Source organism: Silurus meridionalis, chromosome 23 (assembly GCF_014805685.1).
Source record: "Silurus meridionalis isolate SWU-2019-XX chromosome 23, ASM1480568v1, whole genome shotgun sequence".
Lineage (NCBI taxonomy): Eukaryota > Metazoa > Chordata > Actinopteri > Siluriformes > Siluridae > Silurus > Silurus meridionalis.
Window position 1 is genome coordinate 11,587,878 of NC_060906.1, and position 23,911 is coordinate 11,611,788.

At 38.2% G+C, this 23,911-nt stretch overlaps 1 protein-coding gene across 2 annotated transcripts; it reads left to right on the forward strand.

Annotated features, from left to right (window-relative positions):
• The first annotated feature begins 3,601 nt into the window (after positions 1-3,601).
• b4galt6 (UDP-Gal:betaGlcNAc beta 1,4- galactosyltransferase, polypeptide 6) lies at positions 3,602-21,561 on the forward strand. 2 transcript variants are annotated; one of them, XM_046836533.1, is made up of 10 exons: positions 3,602-3,733; positions 5,048-5,219; positions 13,699-13,815; positions 13,944-14,057; positions 14,576-14,697; positions 17,007-17,123; positions 18,880-19,067; positions 19,919-20,041; positions 20,141-20,242; positions 20,557-21,561. In XM_046836533.1, exons 2-10 carry the CDS (start codon positions 5,105-5,107, stop codon positions 20,702-20,704), a joined length of 1,146 nt encoding a protein of 381 aa, XP_046692489.1. In that variant the 5' UTR covers positions 3,602-3,733; positions 5,048-5,104; the 3' UTR covers positions 20,705-21,561. The 2 variants fall into 2 exon arrangements, with proteins under 2 accessions (XP_046692489.1, XP_046692487.1); XM_046836531.1 differs by lacking the exon at positions 3,602-3,733 and having other exon boundaries at positions 4,461-5,219.
• Positions 21,562-23,911: the final 2,350 nt, after the last annotated feature.

Sequence of the window (23,911 nt, forward strand, 5' to 3'; positions counted from 1 at the left end):
TTTGACCCTAATTTCAAATTCCCAGGAAAATTAAAAAAATTACATAAATGCACTGAAAACCCGGAGTCATTATATAATGTTAATATTGATGCTTCTGCTGGTGATGATGAATGTGGGCGGTGTAGCTGTGGCTGCAGTGAAAGGAGACTTGTTGACTTGTGCTCATTGGATTTCTTGCTTTTGTAATGGCATTCATTCTCACTGTATGAGATCACATGCAGCTCTCTGTTATACTATGCTTCTGTATAATACTGATATATTCTATAGCCGTGACTTCATCATGATTGTATTAACAGGTGGACTGATTCAGGTAGGACAGCACTAAAAGCCTAGGTGTGAAATACACGGCCCGACAGTGAGTTAATGAATGATAAACCTGCAACTACTATACAGTGCATGTGAACTACAGTATGCTGTTTACTATATGTATTAATCTACAAATGATAATAAATGTGACATTAGAATATAAGAGGAATGCACACATAAAAGACCTATTTACAACAGAACACTATTAATGTGCATATGAACATGCATCAGGTTTCTAAAGAAAATGAGGTAGCTGCTTCACATTACTTAAAGTAAGCATGATTGTTGGGTGATAAGGTGTCATGCAATAAGGGAAAGCTAACTGGTTCATGACAACAACTAAACAGTTAGAATAATTTAATGGGTGGGGGTATGCAATTACTTAATTGTAATATATAATATACATGTTTAGAATGTTGCATTCTGGGAAGAACAAATTTGGAAACCCAGAAGGACCACCCCAGCACATTTTAATAGTCAAGTCAGGTCAAGTCAAGAAGCTTTTATTGTCATTTTAACCATATATAGCTGACACAGTACATAGTGAAATGAAACAACGTTCCTCCAGAACCCTGATGCTACATTAAACAACAATCACAGAAACAAAAAACACAGGGCTGAGGACTAGTAAGTGTCCTTGCCGCAAGTGCATGTGTGCAACCTGGTGCAAACAGTGCAAGACAACACAAGACAGTTCAAATACAACACAAGACAGTGCAAGAGAACACAGGACAGTGCAAGAGAACACAGGACAGTGCAGGACAAAACACCAAACACAAAAATGGCAAAATAGCTCCGCCAGTAAACCTGTTATAACAAGCCTGTTATAACAAGACAAAGTAAACAAAATTGAACAGTAGCAAAATGTAAACAAAATGTTATGCAAAAGAGCAATATAGCAGCAGTTCAGGAAGGATGTGCAAAAAACTGCATGTAAACAGTTTGTAGTACTGAAGTCATGGGTGTGCGAAGTGAGTACGACTGTGTGTTGAGTCCGGGTTGTACAGATCAGTCACACAGTGTATGTGTGTGTGTGTGTGTGTGTGTGTGTGTGTGTGTGTGTGTGTGTGTGTCCAAACAAAGAATAAACTGTTACCTCAAGTTGGAAGCTAGCATAGTTCATTACATAATTGTGATGGATAGTTTAAACTGTTTAACAACCTATGCAGATAAATACCTAGATTCATCATTAGATCATTAGATCGTTAAAAAGACAACCTGGGTCAGGCTTCCGCCATCTTTCGGCGTTTGCAATGCGATGCATCCTTGAAATCAGGAACATATTTAAGTCAGTTCTTGCATGCTTCCTAGTTCTTCTTGCGTTCTTGAGTATTGGAATTACACTTTTTAAAGAAGAATGATGATGTAGAAAGAGTACATATAGATGTGCAGTATATCAAGAAAACCAGATAATGTTTTATGAGGTTGTGTGGTGGTGGGGAATTAAATCAAAATAATTTTCCACATTATTTTCACTAATAAGTAATAAACAATTATTGACTGTTAGACCTTTCACAGTTTCAGTAAATAATTTATTGGTTTTTACAGGCAAAATCCCTCAAGTATTGCTGTAGTAAATTGTGAAATTTCTCCCTCTGTTCTGTGGAGTGGGAAAGGGCAGAACGTTTGGAAAGCATCAACACATTTGTTTCTAACAATAAAAGATTGATTTACTTTTTTTAAACAAGCGAGTCTAATATTTATTTAACGTGAGTAGGAGCTATTTCTTCTTTGCTGTGCTTTCGCCATGTTCATCATACAAACAAGTCAACATTCTGATAAACAATCATATATCTTGAGATCACGGCATTCAATGGAGATTTTTTTTAAAGCAGTTGAGTTGATCAGTCAAAGAAGAAACTGGTTCAAGAGTGAAAAATTTTAAATGTGCTTGTTCCTTTACAAAGCATACACAGCAGAGTGTAGAAGCATCATGTCAGTTTGTGTGATCTGTTCATGCATTCTATCTGAAACCAGAACCTAACTTGCTTGAAAATAAAGTGTTCCGAGAAACAAATCATAACTTGACGCTTGGATTGGAGCAGTGGAAGGCTGATACTGACTAGAACTCGAGGATCTTTACTTTTATTTAAAACAAATAACACATAATGAATTGATCTATGATATGATTTAGATTTAAAAAAAGACACGTCAGCCATCATTGTATTACATCCACCTTCTTGTTTATTTGTGTCCACACACGGGGCTCAGATGAAGCATTCAAACCCTCTGTTCCACTGCAACAAGGATCACATTAAATAATTATGTATTAAGAATTAGCAGATCAATCTTAAAGTATTGATATTTCCCATACTAGCATTGTATCAAAAGGATTGAGAAGTATTGGTCCTATCTGGTTTTTATCTAATAGTTTACACAGGCCTGTTGTGCATATCAATACATGCACAAATCAGGAAAATTCAACCTGAAATTTAGCTGATTTGCCCGTTAAATAATTGGAAGTGTTTCTTGCCTCAATCCATTAACGTTTTCATTAACATTAGTTTAGTCCTGACTTGAATCCTATTAAGATGCTGATGCATGACCTTAAAAAGGCGGTTCATGCACGAAAACCCTTCAATGGCTGAATTACAACAATTCTGCATAGATGAGTGGAGCAAAATTCCTCCACAGCGCTGTAACAGACACACTGCAAGTTATCACAAACGCCTGATTGCAGTTGTTGCTGCTAAGAGTGGCCCAACCAGTTATTAGGTTAAGGGGGCAAACACTTTTTCACACAGGGCGATGTAGTTTTGGATTTTATTTTCCCTCAATAATAAAAACCTTCATTTAAAAACTGCATGGTGTGTTCACTTGTGTTATCTTTTACTAATATTACAATTATTTTGATCATCTGAAACATTATTCCTATTTATTACCCACACTGTCTATACTGTCTCACATTGTGTTGTCTTGTATAGTCTGTTTTTGTCTTGTCTTGTCTGTTTTGTCATGTATAGTTTTTATTTATGTCTGTACTTTTGAGAGTCACAAACAGCTGGAACCAAATTCCTTGTGTGTGTCAACACACTTGGCCAATAAACCTGATTCTGTTTAAAGTGTGACAAACATGCAAAAAAAAATTTTAAATCAGGAAGGGGGCAAACACTTTTTCACACCACTGTATGCATGTATGTATGCAAAAATTTGAGATACGAGCTCAAGACGCCTCAGTCAGTGTTGCTGATTCGTCTCGATGCACACGCACACGATCAAAGGTTTGAATGTGCGCGCGCACTAAAACGTGACTGTGACGAATCTCGCGATGATTCAGCAACACCGGCCTCAGTCAGTGTACTCGTTTGCCTCACAGTCGAAACATCTTTGATAAGTTGTGCTCGCGTTTTGTGCTTTTTGTACATTTACAGTACTTTATCACATTTCTTTTTATAACCACTTGGGTCCGAAGAAAGTGAGTGGAAAGGTCAGTGTTTAGAAGAAGATGATGTCTATTGAATTAAAGCGTGAAATCATAGGAAAACATGAGCAAGGTGGCGAGGCAGTACAGCCGTAGTACTTCAATGATATGTACTACGCTTAACCAGTTTATTTCTTTACATTCTCTTTTATGTTTTTATACAATATTTGTCATTTATAAATACATTTTTCTTATTTAAAAACACGTAACAAAAACAACTGGGGTGGCATTTTGGGGGCTGGAACGGATTAATGGCAATTTCAATTGGGAAATTTGCTTTGAAATACGAGCAAAATTACGAATTAAACTCGTATGTCGAGGTACCGCTGTAAACGGAGCCACGCCCACAGCGCGTCTTCGTGTTTACAGTGGTTCATCCACCAATCCTACAATGCGTTGCTGCTGTAAACAGGTTAGACTGTAGTCTACACTTCAGCCCAAATACATTCATTTAAAAAAGTAACGGGTAACGCACCATACGGTAACGGTAACACTTTATTTAAAAAGTAACCGTTACAGTATTAGTTACTGTCAAAAGTATATATATATATATATATATATATATATATATATATATATATATATATATATATATATATAAAATATATAGGTGTGTGTGCGCCTGTGTAAAACAAAAGTATCGGTATCGATATCGGCGGCCAATGGCGATTGTGAAACCGCTTGGTATCGGATCGGAAGTAAAGCAACGTGGTATCGTCCAATCCCTAGCGGTCATTCAGACTTTTCGGATGTACTGCAGCAGTAGCGGAGACGACGCCTTCTTGTTTCATTCCGTGTTTGAACCCTTTTCCGTGCTGATCTCGATTCGGGTTTCGTGTCGGGAACATTTCAGTGGACGTTATTTCAGTGTTTGGGTTTAGGGGGTAGCGGGTTTGAGGTGGAGAAGGTGGTGGAGGAGAAGGTGGAGAAGTTTTCTCAGCGTCATCTCATTTCCTCCACCTTCCCCACCTCAAATGAAAACATGGTGCATTGGCAGGTGCGGGTCTGATTTCAGCTTTTTTCTCCTCGTTTTTCGACTCCACGGCCACACCATGGCACGCGTACAGGCTTTGCGGATTGTCTGGGCACTGATTTAACATCTGGTTTGCTCTGGTTTTTTGGGGTCAATCTGGAAATTTCTCCTCCTCGCCCCTGTTTCTTTGGCGCTTTAGCTTAGCTGCATCCCCTCCGTGCCGGGGCCCCCCTTCCAAACCAGGCCACAGCGATGCGGACTTTACTACTGCTTTGATTTCTAACCTTAAATATATATATATTAGCTATAGTAAAGGAAAGAAGCTTTATATAAATATATATTTTTAGGTATATTTTATGGACCTGACGGATAGCTAGGAGACGCTTCCCTGAGCAAGAGCCAGAATGCCGAATGCGAAACGGCTGCTGCGGCTTTCCAACCGCTCCTTCTTGGCCTTCATTTTCTTCTTCTCCATGTCCACGACCTGCCTATACTTCATTTACGCGGCCCCTGGAATAGGTGAGTATTTTTTTGGTATTTTTATTTATTTTTTTCTTTTGTCGTGTGTTCTTTGGAAAATGAAGCGACCCGGTGGTCATGGCTACATAACTAAGCTACTTGTAGTGTCAGGCTAAGTTACTACTAATTAGCAGGCTAGTTAGGGGAGCTAATAGGCAGCTAATCGAGTTGTATTTATATTAGCAGGCTAGGTTTTGTTTGAGTTCGGTGTTTTTCATATCGTAGAAATGAAGTATATGATATTTGTGGTTCTAGCACGCTAGTGGAGGATCTGTAACCGCGTTCAATCAGAGGCGTAGTAAATGTTTTGGATGGTTGATCAGCAAGGGAAGCTACTAACAAGCTAGCTATTCTTTTGATTTGCTAACCTTAACCTGTTCGGCATGGTTATGAGCTAGTCGGCTAGTTATGCTAGGCTGTTTAGCTAGTTAGGGGGGGATGCTTAGCAACCGATGGACGCTGGAGGGAAACATACTGATTCAAAGTCTACGAAAGGCTGGTGGACTTGTAAATATAGACGAGGACCATACAAGCATCAGTTTAGTGCAGCCTCACCTAGGTACCTTCTTATCAGGTGATCTAAAGTGAATAAGATCAGATATTAAGGACACTGTTCCAAAAGACAACACAGGTTCCATTATTTCATTCATTCATTCAACCATCCATCCATCCATCCATCCATCCATCTATTTATTCAGTCATTTCTTTATTGTAGAGTCAGGGTTGTCATGGATCTGCAGCCTGTCCCAGGAATCCCTCCTGGATGTAATGCTAGACCGTTAGTCTGTCATGTATGCGTACACACACACACACACACACACACACACACACACACACATTCACATTCACACCAAGCGGCAATTAAACATAATCAGGAATAACTTTACCACCAAGTATGCTTACACACACACACACACAAGGAATTTGACTTGGCGTCAGGAGCTTCCAGTGCAGGAGAAAGTACAGACATAATGTAAACAAAATAGTAAAACAGACATTAAAATAATAATATATACAGAGTAAAAATATTGTTTAAATGAATGTAGAGATGTTATTTACTAGTGTGCTGCACCAATGCAAAAAAATGTGCATGCAGCTCTTTCCCTTATTCACCACCTTTGTAAAATATGTAGTGGGACGTGTGTACGCAATAATTACTTTTCAGCCGTCTCCTGCGTGACAAAAAAAATCACAATGGAACGAGCACAGGAAGGATGAGTTATTGTATTATTACTTTTTTTATACAAAAACGTGGGTCTTTTCATCTCGTTGTCATATGATCGCACTAACGGCAGTAGCGTAGAGAAGAGATACCGGATCTTATTTCTTTTAGGGGAAAAAAAAAAAACGAGGTTCCGGCATCAATTTGTAAAATGCAATAGAACAGTAATCGCACATCTGCACAGACAATCACGTCATGGATATCAGACGCGGTTGAATTTGTCATTCGACTGCTGAGTTTGGAGAAAAACAGTAGGTAATTTTTGGCCTGTAATTTTCTCAGAGGAGGACGGAGATGAACCGAGACATGAGCGATCTGGATTGAAATCAAATCACAATGGAGCACCTGTAACTAACCTGCAGTCACCATTTCAATTGAATTCATTGGGGTTTGATAAAAATAGTTTTTTGGTTTCCATGGGTGCAGCCATCTGGTCTTTCCGAACTGGTTTTGGATTGAAGACAAAAAAGCAGTTCAGCCTATGCAAACCATATTTCTGCACGCATGTTATCCTTGATGACATTCAAAGTCCCACTCGTTACAGTGTTTCCTGTTAGATGTGGCAAACAGACACATTATTGATCCTGGATGAATTCGGGCTCTGTTTTGTACTTTCTCTTGTACTTTTGACTCCTGATTAAAATCATTTTGTTTGATTAGCCTCCGAGAAGAACGTGATCTTCTCAAATTGTGTATCTGTGAAGGTGCATGGCAAAATCAGCACCCGCAAAAGGACATTTGGAACCACCGCCCTTCAAACGTGCTGACATTTATACACTAATGAGGTTAATTATATCGTGTAGAGTGTGTTATTTATAGACTCCAATTTTAGCATGCATTTAAACGCGGCAGATGTTCAAGTACAAGTTTATTTCCTATAGCGCTTTTCACAATGGACATTGTCTCAAAGCAGCTTTACAGAACTTAAGAATTAAATTGAATGATGTGTATTTATCCCTGATGAGCAGCCTGGGGTGACTGTGGCAATGAAAAACTATAGATGAATGAGGAAAAAACCTTGAGAGGAACCAGATTTAAAAGGGGAACCCATCCTCATTTGGGTGATATTATGGATGTGATTTATAAATCTTAAAACAATACAACACACCAGAGCGAGAGAACCATGACCATCGGAGAGTGTGATTATGAATAATGTACTTTCTACAGTCTTAAACAGTCAGTTGACGTTGTGGAACCAGGAGCTACTGAGCAACTCATAAAATAGCTCAGCATTTGAGATCATCATAGATCCAACACCAACTCCTCCATGCCAGAGCCTTTAAACACTCAGAGGTCCAATGTCCAAACTCTACATGAAGTGGAATCGAAATGGCGCTGGTACATCAGAATGTGGGGTCGGAATGTACTTTTTGAAGGTCCAAAATCTTCACGAGGTGGGACACATCTGGAGCTGACGCAACCTCGGGATGTTTTAAAAATAATCTTGTTTTATTTTATTTTATTTTATAATTCAGAGCAACACAATTAACCGCAGAGAATCATAAAGCCTGGGGCGGGGCTTAAGTGGAACTTGGTGGTGAGATTGTGTTTGAAAGAGTGTGTGTGTGTGTGTGTGTGTGTGTCTCAGTGTTGGTTGCTGCAGCACCGCTCGGGGGTTTGGCCTCCTCAGTAGACTGTGTGTCGCTGTGAGTTGTGATCTCACACCCACTGTTGACTTGATGTTGGCTTGAATTATATATACTGCAGTTACCAGAAAAATCTGTTTTTCTGTTAGTGAAAAATCGAGACAAATTAGAGACCAGAGCCAGTCGTACTGAAAGGATACCAACCCGCTCTTATATGATAAAAACAGCTGAGCTGGCAGAACACAACATAATGACACACAACACGTGCTACTTTCTTACTATTGAATACAAACAAGGTGACCTAAACAAAATACTTCATATTTCGCACAGTGTGACGACGTTAAGGCGAAATGCAAAAAATGAAAAGTAACCTTGTCTAGTTAAGAGTCTGTGGGAAAGCCACACCCACACCACTAGCACAGATGTTTTCACAAGTATCAATAGTCAGCTATATGTGCAAGCCACAGTTTTAACAAGTGCAAATATAATGCTTTTGTTGAGAGAATATTACTGAATATGCTCAGAAAGTCCAGGACATTTTTTTTTCTTAAAAGGACACAGAAGGCAAAAGATAAACAAATGACATAAACAAATACATGGGCAAACATTTGTCAACACGGGACCGTCAAAGATATATATATATATATATATATATATATATATATATATATATATATATATATATATATATATATATATATATATATATATATATATATATATATATATATATTACACAGGTAGTCGTCGACTTATGACCGATGCAACTTACGACCATTCGACTTTACAACCACGACAGCAAGAAACAAAATGGTGTAGAGATGATACAAATGGCATAAAATTAACAAAGAAAATGATATATACAGTATAACAATAATGAAAGAAAATGATGATAAAATACTACTCAAAGTTTTTTATAAAATCATTTCACAGTACTGTACATATAGCCTACTCTACTTATGACCAAATCGTGTAACGACCGGTCTGTCGGGAACCAATCGTGGTCGTAAGTCGATGACTACCTGTATGTATGTATGTGTGTGTGTGTGTGTGTGTGTGTGTGTGTATTTATAATTTTTTAAAAAATTTGTATTTATTTATTTATTTTGATTTGTGATCATTCAGCTGCAAGAGCTTTATTGAGATCAGGTACTGATGTTAGGTGACCAGCAATAGGTGATCGAATTCGTCCCAAAGAGTAGTTCAGTAGGATTGGAATCTGTGCAGGACACTTGAGTGCTTAAGTTCTTCAATCTTGAAAAAGTCATGTTTTGTACATCTTACTTCTAGTGAAGATACAGCATACAAAGACATTATGCACAATTGTTTAGCACTACTTTTTGGCAACAGTTTTAGGAAGGAGCAGATGTAGGTGTGAGGGATGGGTGTCTGCATACTTTTGGCTATAAGTTTCTTACCATTGGTTCAGTTCGTCTATGCTAGGGGAAAAAAAAACAAGTGTCATCAGTGTTTACTCTAGCAGTGTTATGCTCAGGCATTAGTGCATGAGATTAACTTGGTTGCTGAGGTACACAGCTTTGGCTTTATTGTTTCCATGTATTGTGCTACACACAGGCCTGTTTCAGCCCGACAATAGACTGAGGATAATTTGTAGATCCGATTTAATGGCTAGTGTTTTCGCAGACAGTGCGATTCTTACGTCCCCGTTCTAATTCCAAACCTGTTTGTAGTTGATGGTTTGCAACGTCATTGCATTTATCTCACATTTTTCTAATCCCTTTGTGTTTATAAGTTGGCACGGAACAGTTTTCCGCACCTTGTCATTAAATGATTTGCCTCGCATTATGAACCACATTCGTTTTTGTATGAACGTGAGCTGAAGTGGCAAACTGCAGAGCAAAACTTTTCACACCTGCATGTTTTCTCACTCATAATAAATACACTATATGGACAAAAGTTTGTCAACGTAAGACCATAAGATTCGCATTTTGTAATTTTTTTTTTTAACATCCCATTCCACATTTTAGCCCCATATGATGAGGTTGTGGAGAATTGAATCATGTGAACCATATCTTCATGGAGCTGGATTATTTGGATCTCGTTGTTCAAGTGAAGGGAGAACTTAGTGGTACCACTCCCAAAGTTCTGTGCCTCAGTTCTGTGGTAACAGTTTCGGGAAGAACCACATATGGCTGGGAAAGTCAGGTGACTCAACTTTTGTCCATATATAATGTATATGTGACTTTGCCAAGAGTCAGATCTATTTGTTAAAGCATGCTTTTGGAAATTTGTCATTCAGTGAATTCATTTGAAATTCCAAACCTTTTTATTTCAATTATGATGTGCATGTGATCTGTACGTATTGTGTTCTTTTGTATATCATTGTAACACACTCGCTGGTTCTGCGCCGGAAGAAATGGCAGGCAAAAGTTCACAGAGCTGTCTTTATTTTCTTTCATTTTCACCCACACACTCACGGTCCGGCACGCCTTCCTCCGCCGTCCGCCCTCCACTCGCACAATAATCGTTAAAGAAGATAACAACAAAACAAGGGCATGTGATATTGTTTAACCAACACCAGCAAACATCATGAAAACTGTAACCAAAACAGGATCTTATTTTATTTTGGGAATTCCTTTCCCTGAAATAAAACTACTATTGTTAGCATTGTCTGCAAAAAAAAAAAGAAAAGAAAAAGGTTGGATATTTCCTCGAATGCCAGTTCGAGCTCTGTGGTGTCTTGCAGGAAGTCATTGTGCAACCACCAAGCTTCTGAAAAAGATTAAAGATTCAATCTGAACTGCAAAAAAGCATGATGATAAAATAAGTTTAGTTTGTGCAAAACTGTTATCTGCACATTGTGTTTGACAGTTATGTCAGTTATTACATTTTCATGATCTTCGAACTTCCTTTTCCAAGGATTTGTCACTTTGTCCATCAAGAGCAACTTCCAGGTTTTAGTTTATACAATCTTTTTTTGTGCTTGGCTATTTCAGCTGTGAAAATGAAATTCTCCTCTCTTTATACATCTACTTTATATGTCTATTGGCTGATAAATAAGAATAAGGTTTTTCTGTGGGTGACCTTTTTTTTTAATTTTTTTATTTTTTAATTTTTGCCATTTAAAAGGAGCAGCTGCACTTACATGCAGTTATCCAGTCCACCAGTCATATGGCTGTTCTTCTGATATGTAATCATGTAGATACAGATGGCGTTTCAGTTGGCCGCAGTGAGCACAGGCTCACCAAAACTAGACAGAAACAGACCAGGTGATGCTTTTCCAGTATTCAGCTATCTAGTGAGCTTATGTGCCACTGTAGCCTCAAATTCCTGTTATTGGATGCCAGGATTGGTACCAGTGTAGAATTCTAGTAGAAGTCAACTGATTCTTGTCAGTTTTAACCAGTCTGACCATATTTTCTCAAACAACAGATATCAGCAATGCTAGCTTCTGTGCAAACTCAAGACTGCAGAGCATTTCTGTAATGCACTCTGGATTAGATGCCTCTGTCACATACCATACATGTAAACTCTGTAGACTGCTGTGTGCCTTTTTCCTTCATTTATTGATTTTTTTTTTTTAAATGTGCATGTCAGCACGCCCGGCACCAACTTCTGTGCCACGGTCAAAATCCTTGATCAGTTTTTGGTCTCATTCTTGTTTTTGATGCGAGGATTCACTGAAGCTGTTGAATTGTATTTGCAGGGCGTTGCACATTGCACTGCTGACACTCGTTTGACCGTAAGGAAAATTGCATGAGCAGCTTGTGTAAATGCACATTCGACACTAGTTCGACATTGCACGGGATTATTATTGACGTGCTGAGGTTATTTTCTGGTGTACTGGTTATTAACAATGTGAATAGATTAAAATCCATTAAAAAGAAGTGTTGATTTATAGGAAGCTAAATATAAGGGTGGCCTTTTTTTTTTTTTTTTTTTTTTTTTTTTAAATAAATCCAGCTACACGAAATTGCTGATGTTGCTGGTTTTGTATACTAAACATTACTAGCAGGAAACAGCAATTCATATTTGCCTAGGCATAAATAGCATACTCGCCCCACCTTCCTGGATGAGTGCTATCACAGTTCGAACAGCTTTCATTGTCTAACATTTTAGATGATGCAGTTAAGCATAGCAGAGCTCTATGAGGTGTAAGCATATTTTTCATCAAGTAACTTTGTGTTGCTGAGTCAAAACTTAGAGTAACCTTTGACTCCTTTTTGCTTGACTCACACATGAGACACACAGTACTGTGCAATAATATAACCTGCCCGAATGGACGTCTTGACTTTCCATTTGCTTCTTCCTCCCACATTGCTTTTTTAGGGAGAGACTAGTAGCATTTCAGGGAATTCCTTTTATTGGAAGTGGACTGTAAGGTTTGAATTGATTGCCAGTGATTATGATCCTGCTAAGCATCTGGAAGCTCTGATTAGTTTTCATGTTGGCTGACTGTTTAGATAAGGGATGCAGCGGGGCAGCAAGAGTAAAGCGTCCCCGTCCCCTCCTCGTTGTGGGTGGTTTAATTTGAGGTGCATCTATCAATACATTAGCAGGGTAGCTGCACTCTAATAGAGCTGTCGTCATTTCTTTTAAACCTTTATTAAAGAGTTTTCAGTTTCATAATAAAGAAGTGCACAATTGTCTAGGATCTCTTCGTAACTTATAGCATTGAGACCCTCAGACCTTCTTTATCATGACACCGCCACTTCGAGATGTCCGCGTTCCAACCTTAACCCTATCGAACACCTTTGGGATAAAACTGTAACTGAGCCCCCAGACCTTCTCACCCATCATCAGTGTCTGATTTCACCAATGCTCTTGCAGCCGAGTGATCCCCACAGACGTGCTCCAAAATCCTTCCCAGAAGGGGGGAGGGTTTTAAGCAATAACAGTGTGATAGTCAGGTGTAGATATGCATTACTTTAATAATGTACTTATCTGCAGCTGAGGTGTCTTGAATGCTGTGAAGCATCATTTAGATATGCCATAAATATTTTCAGTCATGGCTCTGTCTGGTCATTTACCTGGCTTTACTTCTCTCAGTGGTGTCTGGTAAGATAACCTTGAAGTTCAGTCAGACAGAATTACAAATTCAAGATCTTACTAGAATTCATTCAAACATGTAATGGAACTGTATGCAAGCCAATGTACATGCTGTTAACCCAAAAGGAGGTGTTATAATTTCTACTGTATCCTGTTTGTTAGTTAGGTAATACATCGCTCATACGCTGGTCATTAATGGTTTATATGTGCTAGTGCTGGCATAGATCAGCACATTCATCCAAGCCCAGCCAGAAACACGGAGAACAGTGGTCCTAAAGCAAGCTTTGTTCACACCATTCACACAATCGCCTGAATTTACCCTCTCTAAACTAATGAAAGGGGGAAAAATATGAACGTGATCTCTGGTCAGTGGATTTTTTGATTTTGCTAAGCAGATTAAAGAAGCAGTAGCTACGCAGTTTAATTAAAAGTAGCACAGGTAGCCTGATCAGGATGTTGCTGGTTATGTGAAATACAGTAGTTCCTTCCTCAGGAGCAGATTGTGTTGAGGCAATTTGGTTCTTTTTGGGTTCACATGGATTTCCTTGCTAGCAAAAAGTCATTTAACTACAATACTTTGTCTAACCTTATTAGTTTTTATGGAGAATTACATTATGTTGCTTTTGTTCCTTCTTTCCTCTCTCTTCCCTCAACCTTCCAGCCAACACGTACTTCTTCATGGTGCAGGCTCAGGGTATAATGTTACGTGATAACGTGCGGACAATTGGCCAGATAATCAGATCATACACCAATAAGAACAGCACTCTGAATGGCACAGGTGAGAGAAAATACGCACGCACACACACACACAAACACATCTTCCCCATTTGTATGTGAACCATTATGTTTAATTTTATTCTTAATATGATTCTGAAGTGATATTTTTTGGCATGTTCATGATTGCAGATTATCCAGAAGGGAACAACTCCAGCGAATACTTTGCTCAACCGACTACATACCTCCCGGAGAATTTCACCTATGCCCAGAACCTGCCCTGCCCCGAGCGTTTACCTTCTATGAGTAAGTTTTTGCAATCCACCAGCCAAATGTGTGGGTGAGATTACCCTCTCTGCTCGAAGATGCCCTTTAGTTTCCTAATAGTTTAGATTAAATAGGAAGTAAAGCGCTCTGTACTTGAGTATGTTTGAAGTGGTGGTTCATTACACAACATGGGAAATTTCTCCATTAAGGGAGTTGTATTTTCAGTCTTTAGCCTACTGCATGTTCAGTTATACAATCATGTTTGAAATTCCCGCAATTTATCTTCAAGTTCTTTAATTATAAATTATTTATATATTGAATTATAAATTATTTGTTATTTAAGTTCTTCATCCTCTCCCCCTGTCAGTGCAGCTGCGAACATTTATGAACAAAACCATCCTTACCACTCGCTTTCTCCGGCTCCATCCTTAACGCACACTAGTGCTGGACCATGGCCCCCTCTGCCGCACTTCGATTTCAGCATGTATTTTCTTGTGCAGCTGCATAGAAACCACTGATGGATGATTAATGTGTGCTGATGTGTTGTGTTTCTGCAGAGGGTCCTATGGAAGTAAATATGACCGAGCTTTCTTTTGAAGCGGTTGAACTGCATCTTCGACAGCTGGGTATTCAGTATGGGGGACACTGGAAGCCCGAAGACTGTCAACCACGGTGGAAGGTACAGTCACTTCGTCCATTTGACCATAAAAAACGTCCATCCCTTCGCTACACCTGGTCAAACGTGATGACCGTGAAATACAAATAAGACAACAATAATCTCTATTATTCTGATTCATTTGTATAAAGTATTGTTATGCTAATCAGACAGACTAATCTAAGTTGTGACTTAGTAGTGTGTTGAAAAGAGCTGTCCAAATTTGAGATTTGACCACAGGAACATTTTGGCTGCCCAAAAACTTGAATGGAAAAAAAAGAAAAGAAAAAAATATTCATCTTAATAATCAGATTTACATCCAAATCCATTCAAAGTGTAGAAGTTACAGAAATAATGATGTAAATAAGTAATTTAATCAAAAGTATTTAGACAAACAAAAATCTGAAATGTAACCCCCCTCCTTTTTAATTATTATTATTTTTTTATTTATTATAAATTTTTTTTTTACTATTAGTGCTCAGTGTCTTATCATACAGAGAAACCACATCCCAGTTAATATCTGTTTGTGGAACTCATTGTGCCCTGGTGCTGGACTATCGACACCCATGCCCAGGATTTTATCAAAATAAGATCTTATGACAGTGATGTTTTTTTCTACATTAAAAATTTGGCCATATAACTGCACTGGGCATAGAAATTAAAATATCAATTTTTATCTGGTCTAGGAATAAACTGACATTATTTCAAAGTTTAAGAAATGTAAGAAATAATCGAAATTTGATTTAAAGTTTGAAAAGTAATTTTAAGTGTTTAAAAGTAGCAGTAATTAACTCCTTCTATATTTTGATGATTTTGTCTTTTCCAAAAGGGCTTATTCACTGGTGGTTTGTCATAAGACCGCAATTTCATAAGCGTCTAGTTTCAGATAGCTTGTGTTTCGGGTGTGGTTTTCAAACTTAACAAGTTTTTGGAATAATGTGTAGACAAGGAGATGGTGGTGAGAAAGAGGCCAACAAACAGGGTTTGTCTGGTTCAGGAACCAACATGATTTCATGGTAAATGTCCCAAGTTAATGGACATGTCTACAAGTTAATGAGTGCTTATATGTGATGTGCTGCTGTGTGATTTGAAGATGCTGACCTATAACAGTTTTAAATGGCTGAGCTAGCTTCAGAAAACACTGTTCTTGACAGCCTGGATACGTACATGCATTGTAACCAACATCGTATATAGAGTAATGTTATTGATTTTTAAATACTGATCGAACGTAAGGTTTGGCTTTAACTGATGCTAAATAAATGTGAAGTGAAGTGCTGAATAACCCGTCCCTTCAACAAAATTCTTAGTTGCATAATTATGAATATCTCGTGGTTTAGCACTTATTACATATCGTACATATTACCGTATTTTCTGCCCTATTGTGCACATTCTCGTTCTTCACATAGTATTTAAGTTATGTATTATTTTTTTTATTTGCGTGTCAGGATCCCCTGTGGTAGAAAAGTGTAATTGTGGGTTTAATTAGTTCCTGTTCACCCTTTTCTCTCCGTGTTGTATAAAATATGGCTGACTATGGTGCCTTTCATCAAGGTGCAGACAGGTGATCGATAAAAGACGCACAGTCCCATAAAAGACATATGTAAAGATGAATTGGGGTGATCTCGGCTGTTTTTTGTATTGCTTAAAGGGATGGGCATGCGCAGCTTTACGCAGGGATTGTGTTTAATGATTGCAGGATACTTTTCCTGCGAGTGATAAGTGTGGCTTATCAGCCTGGGTCCAGTGTACTGTTCATCTCTTTCTCAAGAAGGATTCCTGTACACGCATTAGTCCATTCTACTGGCACATTGGCACAAGCACATTTCAGAAATAAGAATTTGAGACAGGTCTGCATTTCTCAACCGAAAAAAAAAGATGTATACTCACTTACTCGCTCACTTACTCACTGCAATACAACACAGATTTGATTTATTGTACAGAACAGCACAGTGATACTCAGACTTCAGCAAGCTGATAGATGAGATGGCATCTTTACATAATTCATGTAGTCTGGTCTTTTTTAAGGGAAATATGTTTACTATATATGGGATTTTAATGCAAAAGTGCATGTCCTTGAATAAGAATGTGTGGAATATATCATTGTTAATTTCATTCATACAGCCTATGCATGTGTTATTGCGTATTTCCTTATAATTATTGTCTGTTCTTGCGCACATAGATACAGCATTGTAACGAAAGGGAAAAAATTTACTTTGGATAATCCTTTCTGCCTTTCTTACACTGAGCTGGTTATACGGCTTACATGATCAGATAATGAGCAATTATATTGGTAATGATACACAGTACTGTCTTTTTCTCTGTCTATACCCCAGGTGGCTTTTCTGATCCCGTTTAGGAATCGTCATGAACATCTTCCCATTCTGTTTCAGCATCTTGCTCCGATGCTGCAAAGGCAACACTTGCAGTTTGCCTTTTATGTAATTGAGCAGGTATGTACACACACACACACGCACACACACACACACACACACACGCACTTTCTGCTTTGGTGTTTCTACCTAGACAAGCACAAACTCACAAACCTTTCGACTCAACTTTTAGGTAAAAACAAGATTCACAGAAATACAATTTGTTATCCGTGATTGTGGGGTTTCTAACAGCCCAAAGGAGGGTTAGTCATCAACATGGTGCATTAAAACTCCACCGCAATACTTACAATTTCTATTTTTGGTCTGCGGAAAAATCCTCTGGAGGAACTAAGCAGGTTCAATGATCCACAGCCCATTAACGAAAAGATTGATATTGTAAGATCGTTTTTCATAATAACGTGTATTTGGCTGCCCTCCAGTGGTGTGTTTGGGCATTACTTTTCAATTGCTGGGTTAGGTATTTTACCCAGTACTTTTTGCAGAGCAGAAGTAAGAATGGCACCTATTTTCTCTCTTTTTTAAATTTATTTATTACAAGTACTTGCTTGTTAATGAGTTATGCTGTTGTTACCAATTCATTAGTTATTTATAATTTTTTTAGGGCTGCAAATAACAATTATTTTGATAATTGATTAATTGGACGATTATTATTATTTTTTTTTTTCATTTCCCACCCCAAAATCTTTTTTTAAACCTAGACATTGTTTAACTAAATGTTTTACTTGAAATTTTTTGGTTAAAAAAATACACAGACATTTTGTTCATTTGTTAAGAAACATCTAGAACAGTGGTTCTTAACCTGGATTCGATCGAACCCCAGGGGTTCAGTGAGTCAGTCTCAGGGGTTCGAAGGAGGTCAAGACACACACCCGACTCATATGATTCGTGATGACACGCCCCACTTAAGAAGGGTTCGGTGGATGCGCATATGAAACTGGTGGGGGTCAGTACCTCCAACAAGGTTAAGAACACTGATCTAGAATATATAATGAATACAATTTTGCATAATCATTTAATGATATATACATAATAAAATATACAAACATTGAAAGCAAGCATTTGAACGTAGTACACATGCAGTAAATCACGTTTAAAACCAGATATCTATGAAAAAGAGAATGAAACAGAGAAATACAGCAAGCTAACAGGCTTAATAATAAAAATAAAAAGATTTATAAATATTATTTTTTACAAATGAATAATCATTCACTGAAAACCACAACGGTGACTACAAATGTAATCGTTTACTGCTGCTGTTATTTGCTGCTTTTAGATTTAGTGTTTGTTCGCACCGGTTTAATTGAATCCGTCACGATAATACGAGCGAACTGATTGCGCAACCAAACAAACAATCGAACAGTTCAATAACACTTCATTAAACTGTACCATTTAAACATGATGAGGATTCTACAGTTTTTGCTTACCGTGCTGATGTTTCACCTTCACCCGTGACAGCAGTGCGTCTTCTTTTCACGTGTTTGTGCATCACTGTGATACTTCCACCCCACACAAACACAACTAATCAATATCGGCATTCGTTGACGGCAAATTTCATAATCGATTATTATCGAATTTATCGATTGGTTGTTGCAGCATTATTTATTTATTTATTTTATTCTGTTCAATCATATATATATATATATATATATATATATATATATATATATATATATATATATATATTGTATTCAATACATAGTTTATGTAACTAGTAAATGGTGGTGATTTCCTCGGATAAAGACTTAAAAAATGAATGGTTTCTTCATGTTGTGGAAGCAGCTGACTGTGGTGTCTCAATATAAAATTTGTTTTTCAGGCAGGTACACAACCTTTTAACCGAGCCATGCTGTTTAACGTGGGCTTCAAGGAGGCAATGAAAGACCTGGACTGGGACTGCATGGTTTTTCACGATGTGGATCATATTCCTGAGAATGACCGTAACTATTATGGCTGCGGGCAGATGCCTCGTCACTTCGCCACGAAACTTGACAAGTACATGTACATGTAAGTGGGTTCCGGAGATCTGTACATACCTTTTAGATGTCATTACTGTTTCATGTAAACAATGCATTGATGTGGTTCATATGTTTATAATTTTATATATATATATATATATATATATATATATATATATATATATATATATATATATATATATATATATATATATATACACACATATACATATGTGTGTGTAGGCAATGTACATTTGGCTTACACACAACTGATTTTCCCATACAATAATCCTACACTGTAGCCTTGTGATAGTTATAATTAAACCTTAAACTCATCACAGCTGTGCATATAATTAGCATAACATCATGTTAGTGTGCATGGTGTTGTTATTATAAAAAAAATATTTATTTATATATGAAAAATAAAGAATGTCGAATGACTGACTTGTCAGACATGATACAAACAAGTATTTTGTATTTGTTTGTTAGTTTATTTTGCGCGTTTGAGCATTGCCTTCGCCATACTAAAGCACAGACTGACCGCATGAAGTAGATATAGTAAGAGTTATGTATGTAATGTATGTAAACACAGGAAGTCATGGAAACCGTAAAATGCCTTAGTGCTGTTCTGCTAAATGTTAGCACACGTGGAACAAATTAGTTTGTCTGGAATATAATTAGTGTAATTAGTTTTGCGTTTGAACATTGCCTTTGCCATATTAAAGCACAGACTGACAGCATGAAGTAAATATCATCTATTAGGAAGTAAATATCATTTATACCTAAAGGAAAAGAAAATGTATTCCCCATATTTGTATTCAAGAATATGTCCAATAATTGTCGTGTGTGTGTGTGTGTGTGTGTGTGTGTGTGTGTGTGTGTGTGTGTGTGTGTATTCAGTCTGCCCTACAATGAGTTCTTCGGAGGAGTGAGTGGACTGACAGTAGAGCAGTTCCGCAAGATCAACGGGTTTCCCAATGCATTCTGGGGCTGGGGAGGGGAGGATGATGACCTCTGGAACAGGTGGGCAGATGTAACGAAACAGTGATACTGTGCACAAACACCGTATCCTTCTTTTTTGTTTCTTTTTTTTTTAATGTCCATCCTTCTGTTATGTCTCAGGGTCCACTTTGCTGGCTTGAATGTGACCAGACCCGAAGGAGATATTGGCAAATACAAATCAATTCCCCATCACCACCGAGGAGAAGTGCAGTTCCTAGGAAGGTCAGTTTGCACTTTGCCTTTGTTTTTTTTTTTTTTTGTGCCGTCTTTTCATACAATGTATGTGTTTGGGGGTGGGGGTGTTATAATATAATAATCTATAGAAGAAATGGAGGTATTTGTGTATTAGTATTTGCTTTACACTTGCTTGTGTCGAGTAGAGGTTAAACCAACAATGTGTATCTTTCCATGTTTAAGTGTAACCTCCAGTGCAGTGACCCATTGCAGAAGTGCAACGCCCTTTACTTTTAACTTGTTATCCTGTGATTTGTTGAGAATGCACTATTCATTTGTATCCCCCCCACTCTCCCTCTTAGGTACAAGTTGCTACGGTATTCCAAAGAACGGCAATTTTTGGACGGTCTGAACAATCTCCAGTATTCCCCAGAAATCTCTATAAGTAGTCTGTATAAGAACATCTCTGTTAACCTGAGCCCTGAGCTTGCCCCCATAGCAGAGTACTGACCTCTGCCTCTTCGTCGTCTCCACTCCGCCATCAGCACCCGAAGACGACCGACTCGGCATCGTGGAGAACACCGTGGCCCGAACATCGCATACGGCCACCACGTAAAACCTTCAAAATCAACAGACAAAAGGTTAATAGGCCCGAAAGCTAAAACGATTGTGCGCGCGTGTACCATCGCACGCGTGAATTCTTACGTGTTTTCTGTGTGCGTGCGCGTCCCAATGCATGTCTCTACGTTTATGCGGCTTCAGCTACTCAAAATCACCTCATGCTAGGAAAAAAAAAAAAGAAAAAAAAAGGAGGAGGAGTAATCAGGGCGTGTCAGTGTCAACAATTCAAATGTTTACTGTGAAGCCTTAACTGATTTTCATAGGCTGTTATCACTCTATCATTTCTCATCCATGCCAACAATGTAGATCGCTCAGTTTTACAACTCTACATCGATTTAAACGCCAATAGATATTTTATGGCTCGTTTTTGTATCATAGTTGTATTTTAAGGCATATGACGATTGTTTTTCTTTTTTTGGGGGGGGGTTGGCCTTCGGCCTTCCTTATTTATTTATTGTTTTCCCTTTCTTCGAACACTCCAGTGGGGTGTGTGTGTGTGTGTTATGTAAGAGTCCATGTTTTCTTTTCTCCCCGCAAGCTGTGAGTGCACGAGGGATCACAACCGCTCACTTGATCCTGTAATGTCATGCATCATTCCAGTGCACATGTTCTTACTTTGGCAGCTAAGTGTCTTCTCGTCTCCCCCACCCCCCCACCATTCCTCACAGAAACAGACACTTTAAATTTAGGGACGGAAGTCAAACGAAATTAAGGATGTGGTCTAATAAAACAAAACACCAATATCATGAGTTGCATGCCTTATTATTATTATTATTATTATTAGAGTTTTTTTGCCAGATTTTTATTTTTTTATTTTAGTTGTATATCATTTAGTATGTTTATTTTTCTTCTGTGCACTGTAGCAACGAAAGCGAAGTGAAGCTCGTAGGCGAGGGGGAAGGGGAACATTTTATTGCTGGTCGTTCACTTAAAGGATTGTCGGGTACACAGCTGCTAAATGCTAAAATACTATAAAATGAGGGTTTGTGTGCATCTATGTTTGTGTAAGAGAGAGAAGGAGAGAGCGGGAGGGGGATCCTCAAGTTATGAAATACCGTGTGGTGTTGCACTCTGGTCATAAAATAAGCTGGGCCTGGATGAGAGAGTGATGTTGGTGTTACTCTTGAATGGCATCAGAATAGAGTTTGGGCAATGAAGACTTTATGCTATTAAAGTTTTGAGCTGTTGAGGGGTTGTGCTTTTCTTTGTACATGTCGATTACCTTTGTATATACAACCTTTTGTCGGTAAAATGACGCTTGTGTATAATCGGTTATGTGCGTTTTTATGGGTTTTTTTTTTTTATATCTGGTTTGTTTATTTATATCAGTCCTATAGAAAATTATTTTTTATTTGTACACTGTGTGTGTGTGTGTGTGTGTGTGTGTGTGTGTGTGTGTGTGTGTACTTGGAGAAGCACGTATTCCCATCTACTTAAGTCGGAGCATATCAACAGTGTCATTTTTGGCACCAGCTTTTCTTTCCCCTGTAGTACTGACATGCTCGTAGCGTTAATCCCGAGGTGTTCTCTGAGATAATTCCCTCATGCCGTGCACTCGGACTTCTGCAGTTCCTCCAAACCGTTCAGGCAGTGCGCCATTGCTATGTGAAGGCGTCGGTGTGCCGACGCATGTGTGCACTCTTTACCGATTTCTTCTCTTCTTAAATCGAAGTCATGCCGAGCTGCAATTGTTCGAGGTTCTCTGAATATGCTTTTGTCCAGTGGAGAGAACGAGCTGAAGGAATATTAATGGAACTGGGTTTAGGACATGGCTGGGAGTACTACAGTAAAGGAGATTTAGAGGTGCCAAATTCCCACTGTGCCCCTGTCTGCCCTGTCTGCACCCCCTCCTTTTCCTCCCCAGACCCAATCCTTCACTCTCGATGCTTGTTAAGCTTTCTGTTCTCACCAGCGTCGAGGTCTTGACATTTAAATTGTTTTCTTACCTTTAGGGGATTCTGTCTGAGTGCTATTAGCTTGTAAAAAAAAAGATTAGTTTGGCCCAAAAAAACCTTCTATAACTAAGTAAAGATGAAACACTGCACGAGCCAATGTTCATTTTAACTGATAAACTTGCTCCCTATTAAGCTGTTTTTCATTCATGAGGTGATGTTTCTTATTACAGCATATTATAAGTGATTCCTGACTCGTGGACTGTGTTCAGTGACGGATGCTGGTCAGACAGTGTGCGCCAGTATTTGGTTTATTACTTTGTAACAATGTGAGAATGAGGATTATTTGTTCATCATGTTTAACACTTAAATGTGGTGAAGTTTCAGTAAAACTGAAAATGACAAACTGTGCTAAGCAAAGCGTCTTTAACCAAGGTGCTCGCAATGTACAAATTGTGGAAAATATGAATATGGCATTGTTAATGTATTAAAAAAAAAAAAAAAAAAGAGGTTTCCCAGTTCAGGAGGTGTTCATGCCCTTCTGTTTTAGCCCAGTATTCCTAATTCGGCGTATGTATTTGAGAGTATTTGTGTCGAGGTTTTGAACCAGTGACGATTTTAGTTAAAATGATAAAATGGCCTGTAGGTTGAAATCTGTTTCATCTCCTAATGTTTTTATTTAAAATGTCGCACTCTTTCCCTCATCCGCCTGTGTCTTTATAATGAGTGAGGAAATATATAGAGGTGAAAAAAAAACGGATTCTCCTTTGCATATTGAATCAGAGTGTTGTTTGTTTTGCAGTATTCATATTCGTGCCTTGATTTCACACATTTGCATTTATGATTGACCGTTGCAGTGAGGTGGCTGTTTTTTTTTTTTTTTTTTGATGCGTCTCAAAGAAAAATGAAAATAAAGTACAGTGCACATTTATTTTCCACAATACACACCTGGATTTAAATGTGTAAGTCTTCTGAAACATGAAAAATGAGTACGAGGCGTTTTTATTAAATAACGAGACGATTCCTAACCTTTGGACAAAGTAGGGAGAATTGATCATGAACACTTAAGTGCTGACTTTCAACGTGCATGACAAATATGAACACACCCGGCCGGTCAGTCGATTATCAGTCGTGGTGTAAAGCGTTTTAGTCGTCTGCTGTGCGCCGGAGAAGAACGCCATGCATATTGTGTTTGTTTGGTTGA

Excerpts from the sequence above, each read along its gene's own strand:
- b4galt6 (XM_046836533.1), top strand. The coding sequence starts at position 5,105 with ATGCCGAATGCGAAACGGCTGCTGCGGCTTTCCAACCGCTCCTTCTTG. Across the intron at positions 13,816-13,943 it reads CAGCACTCTGAATGGCACAG|ATTATCCAGAAGGGAACAAC; the intron begins GTGAGAGAAAAT and ends TCATGATTGCAG. Across the intron at positions 14,698-17,006 it reads ACTGTCAACCACGGTGGAAG|GTGGCTTTTCTGATCCCGTT; the intron begins GTACAGTCACTT and ends TCTATACCCCAG.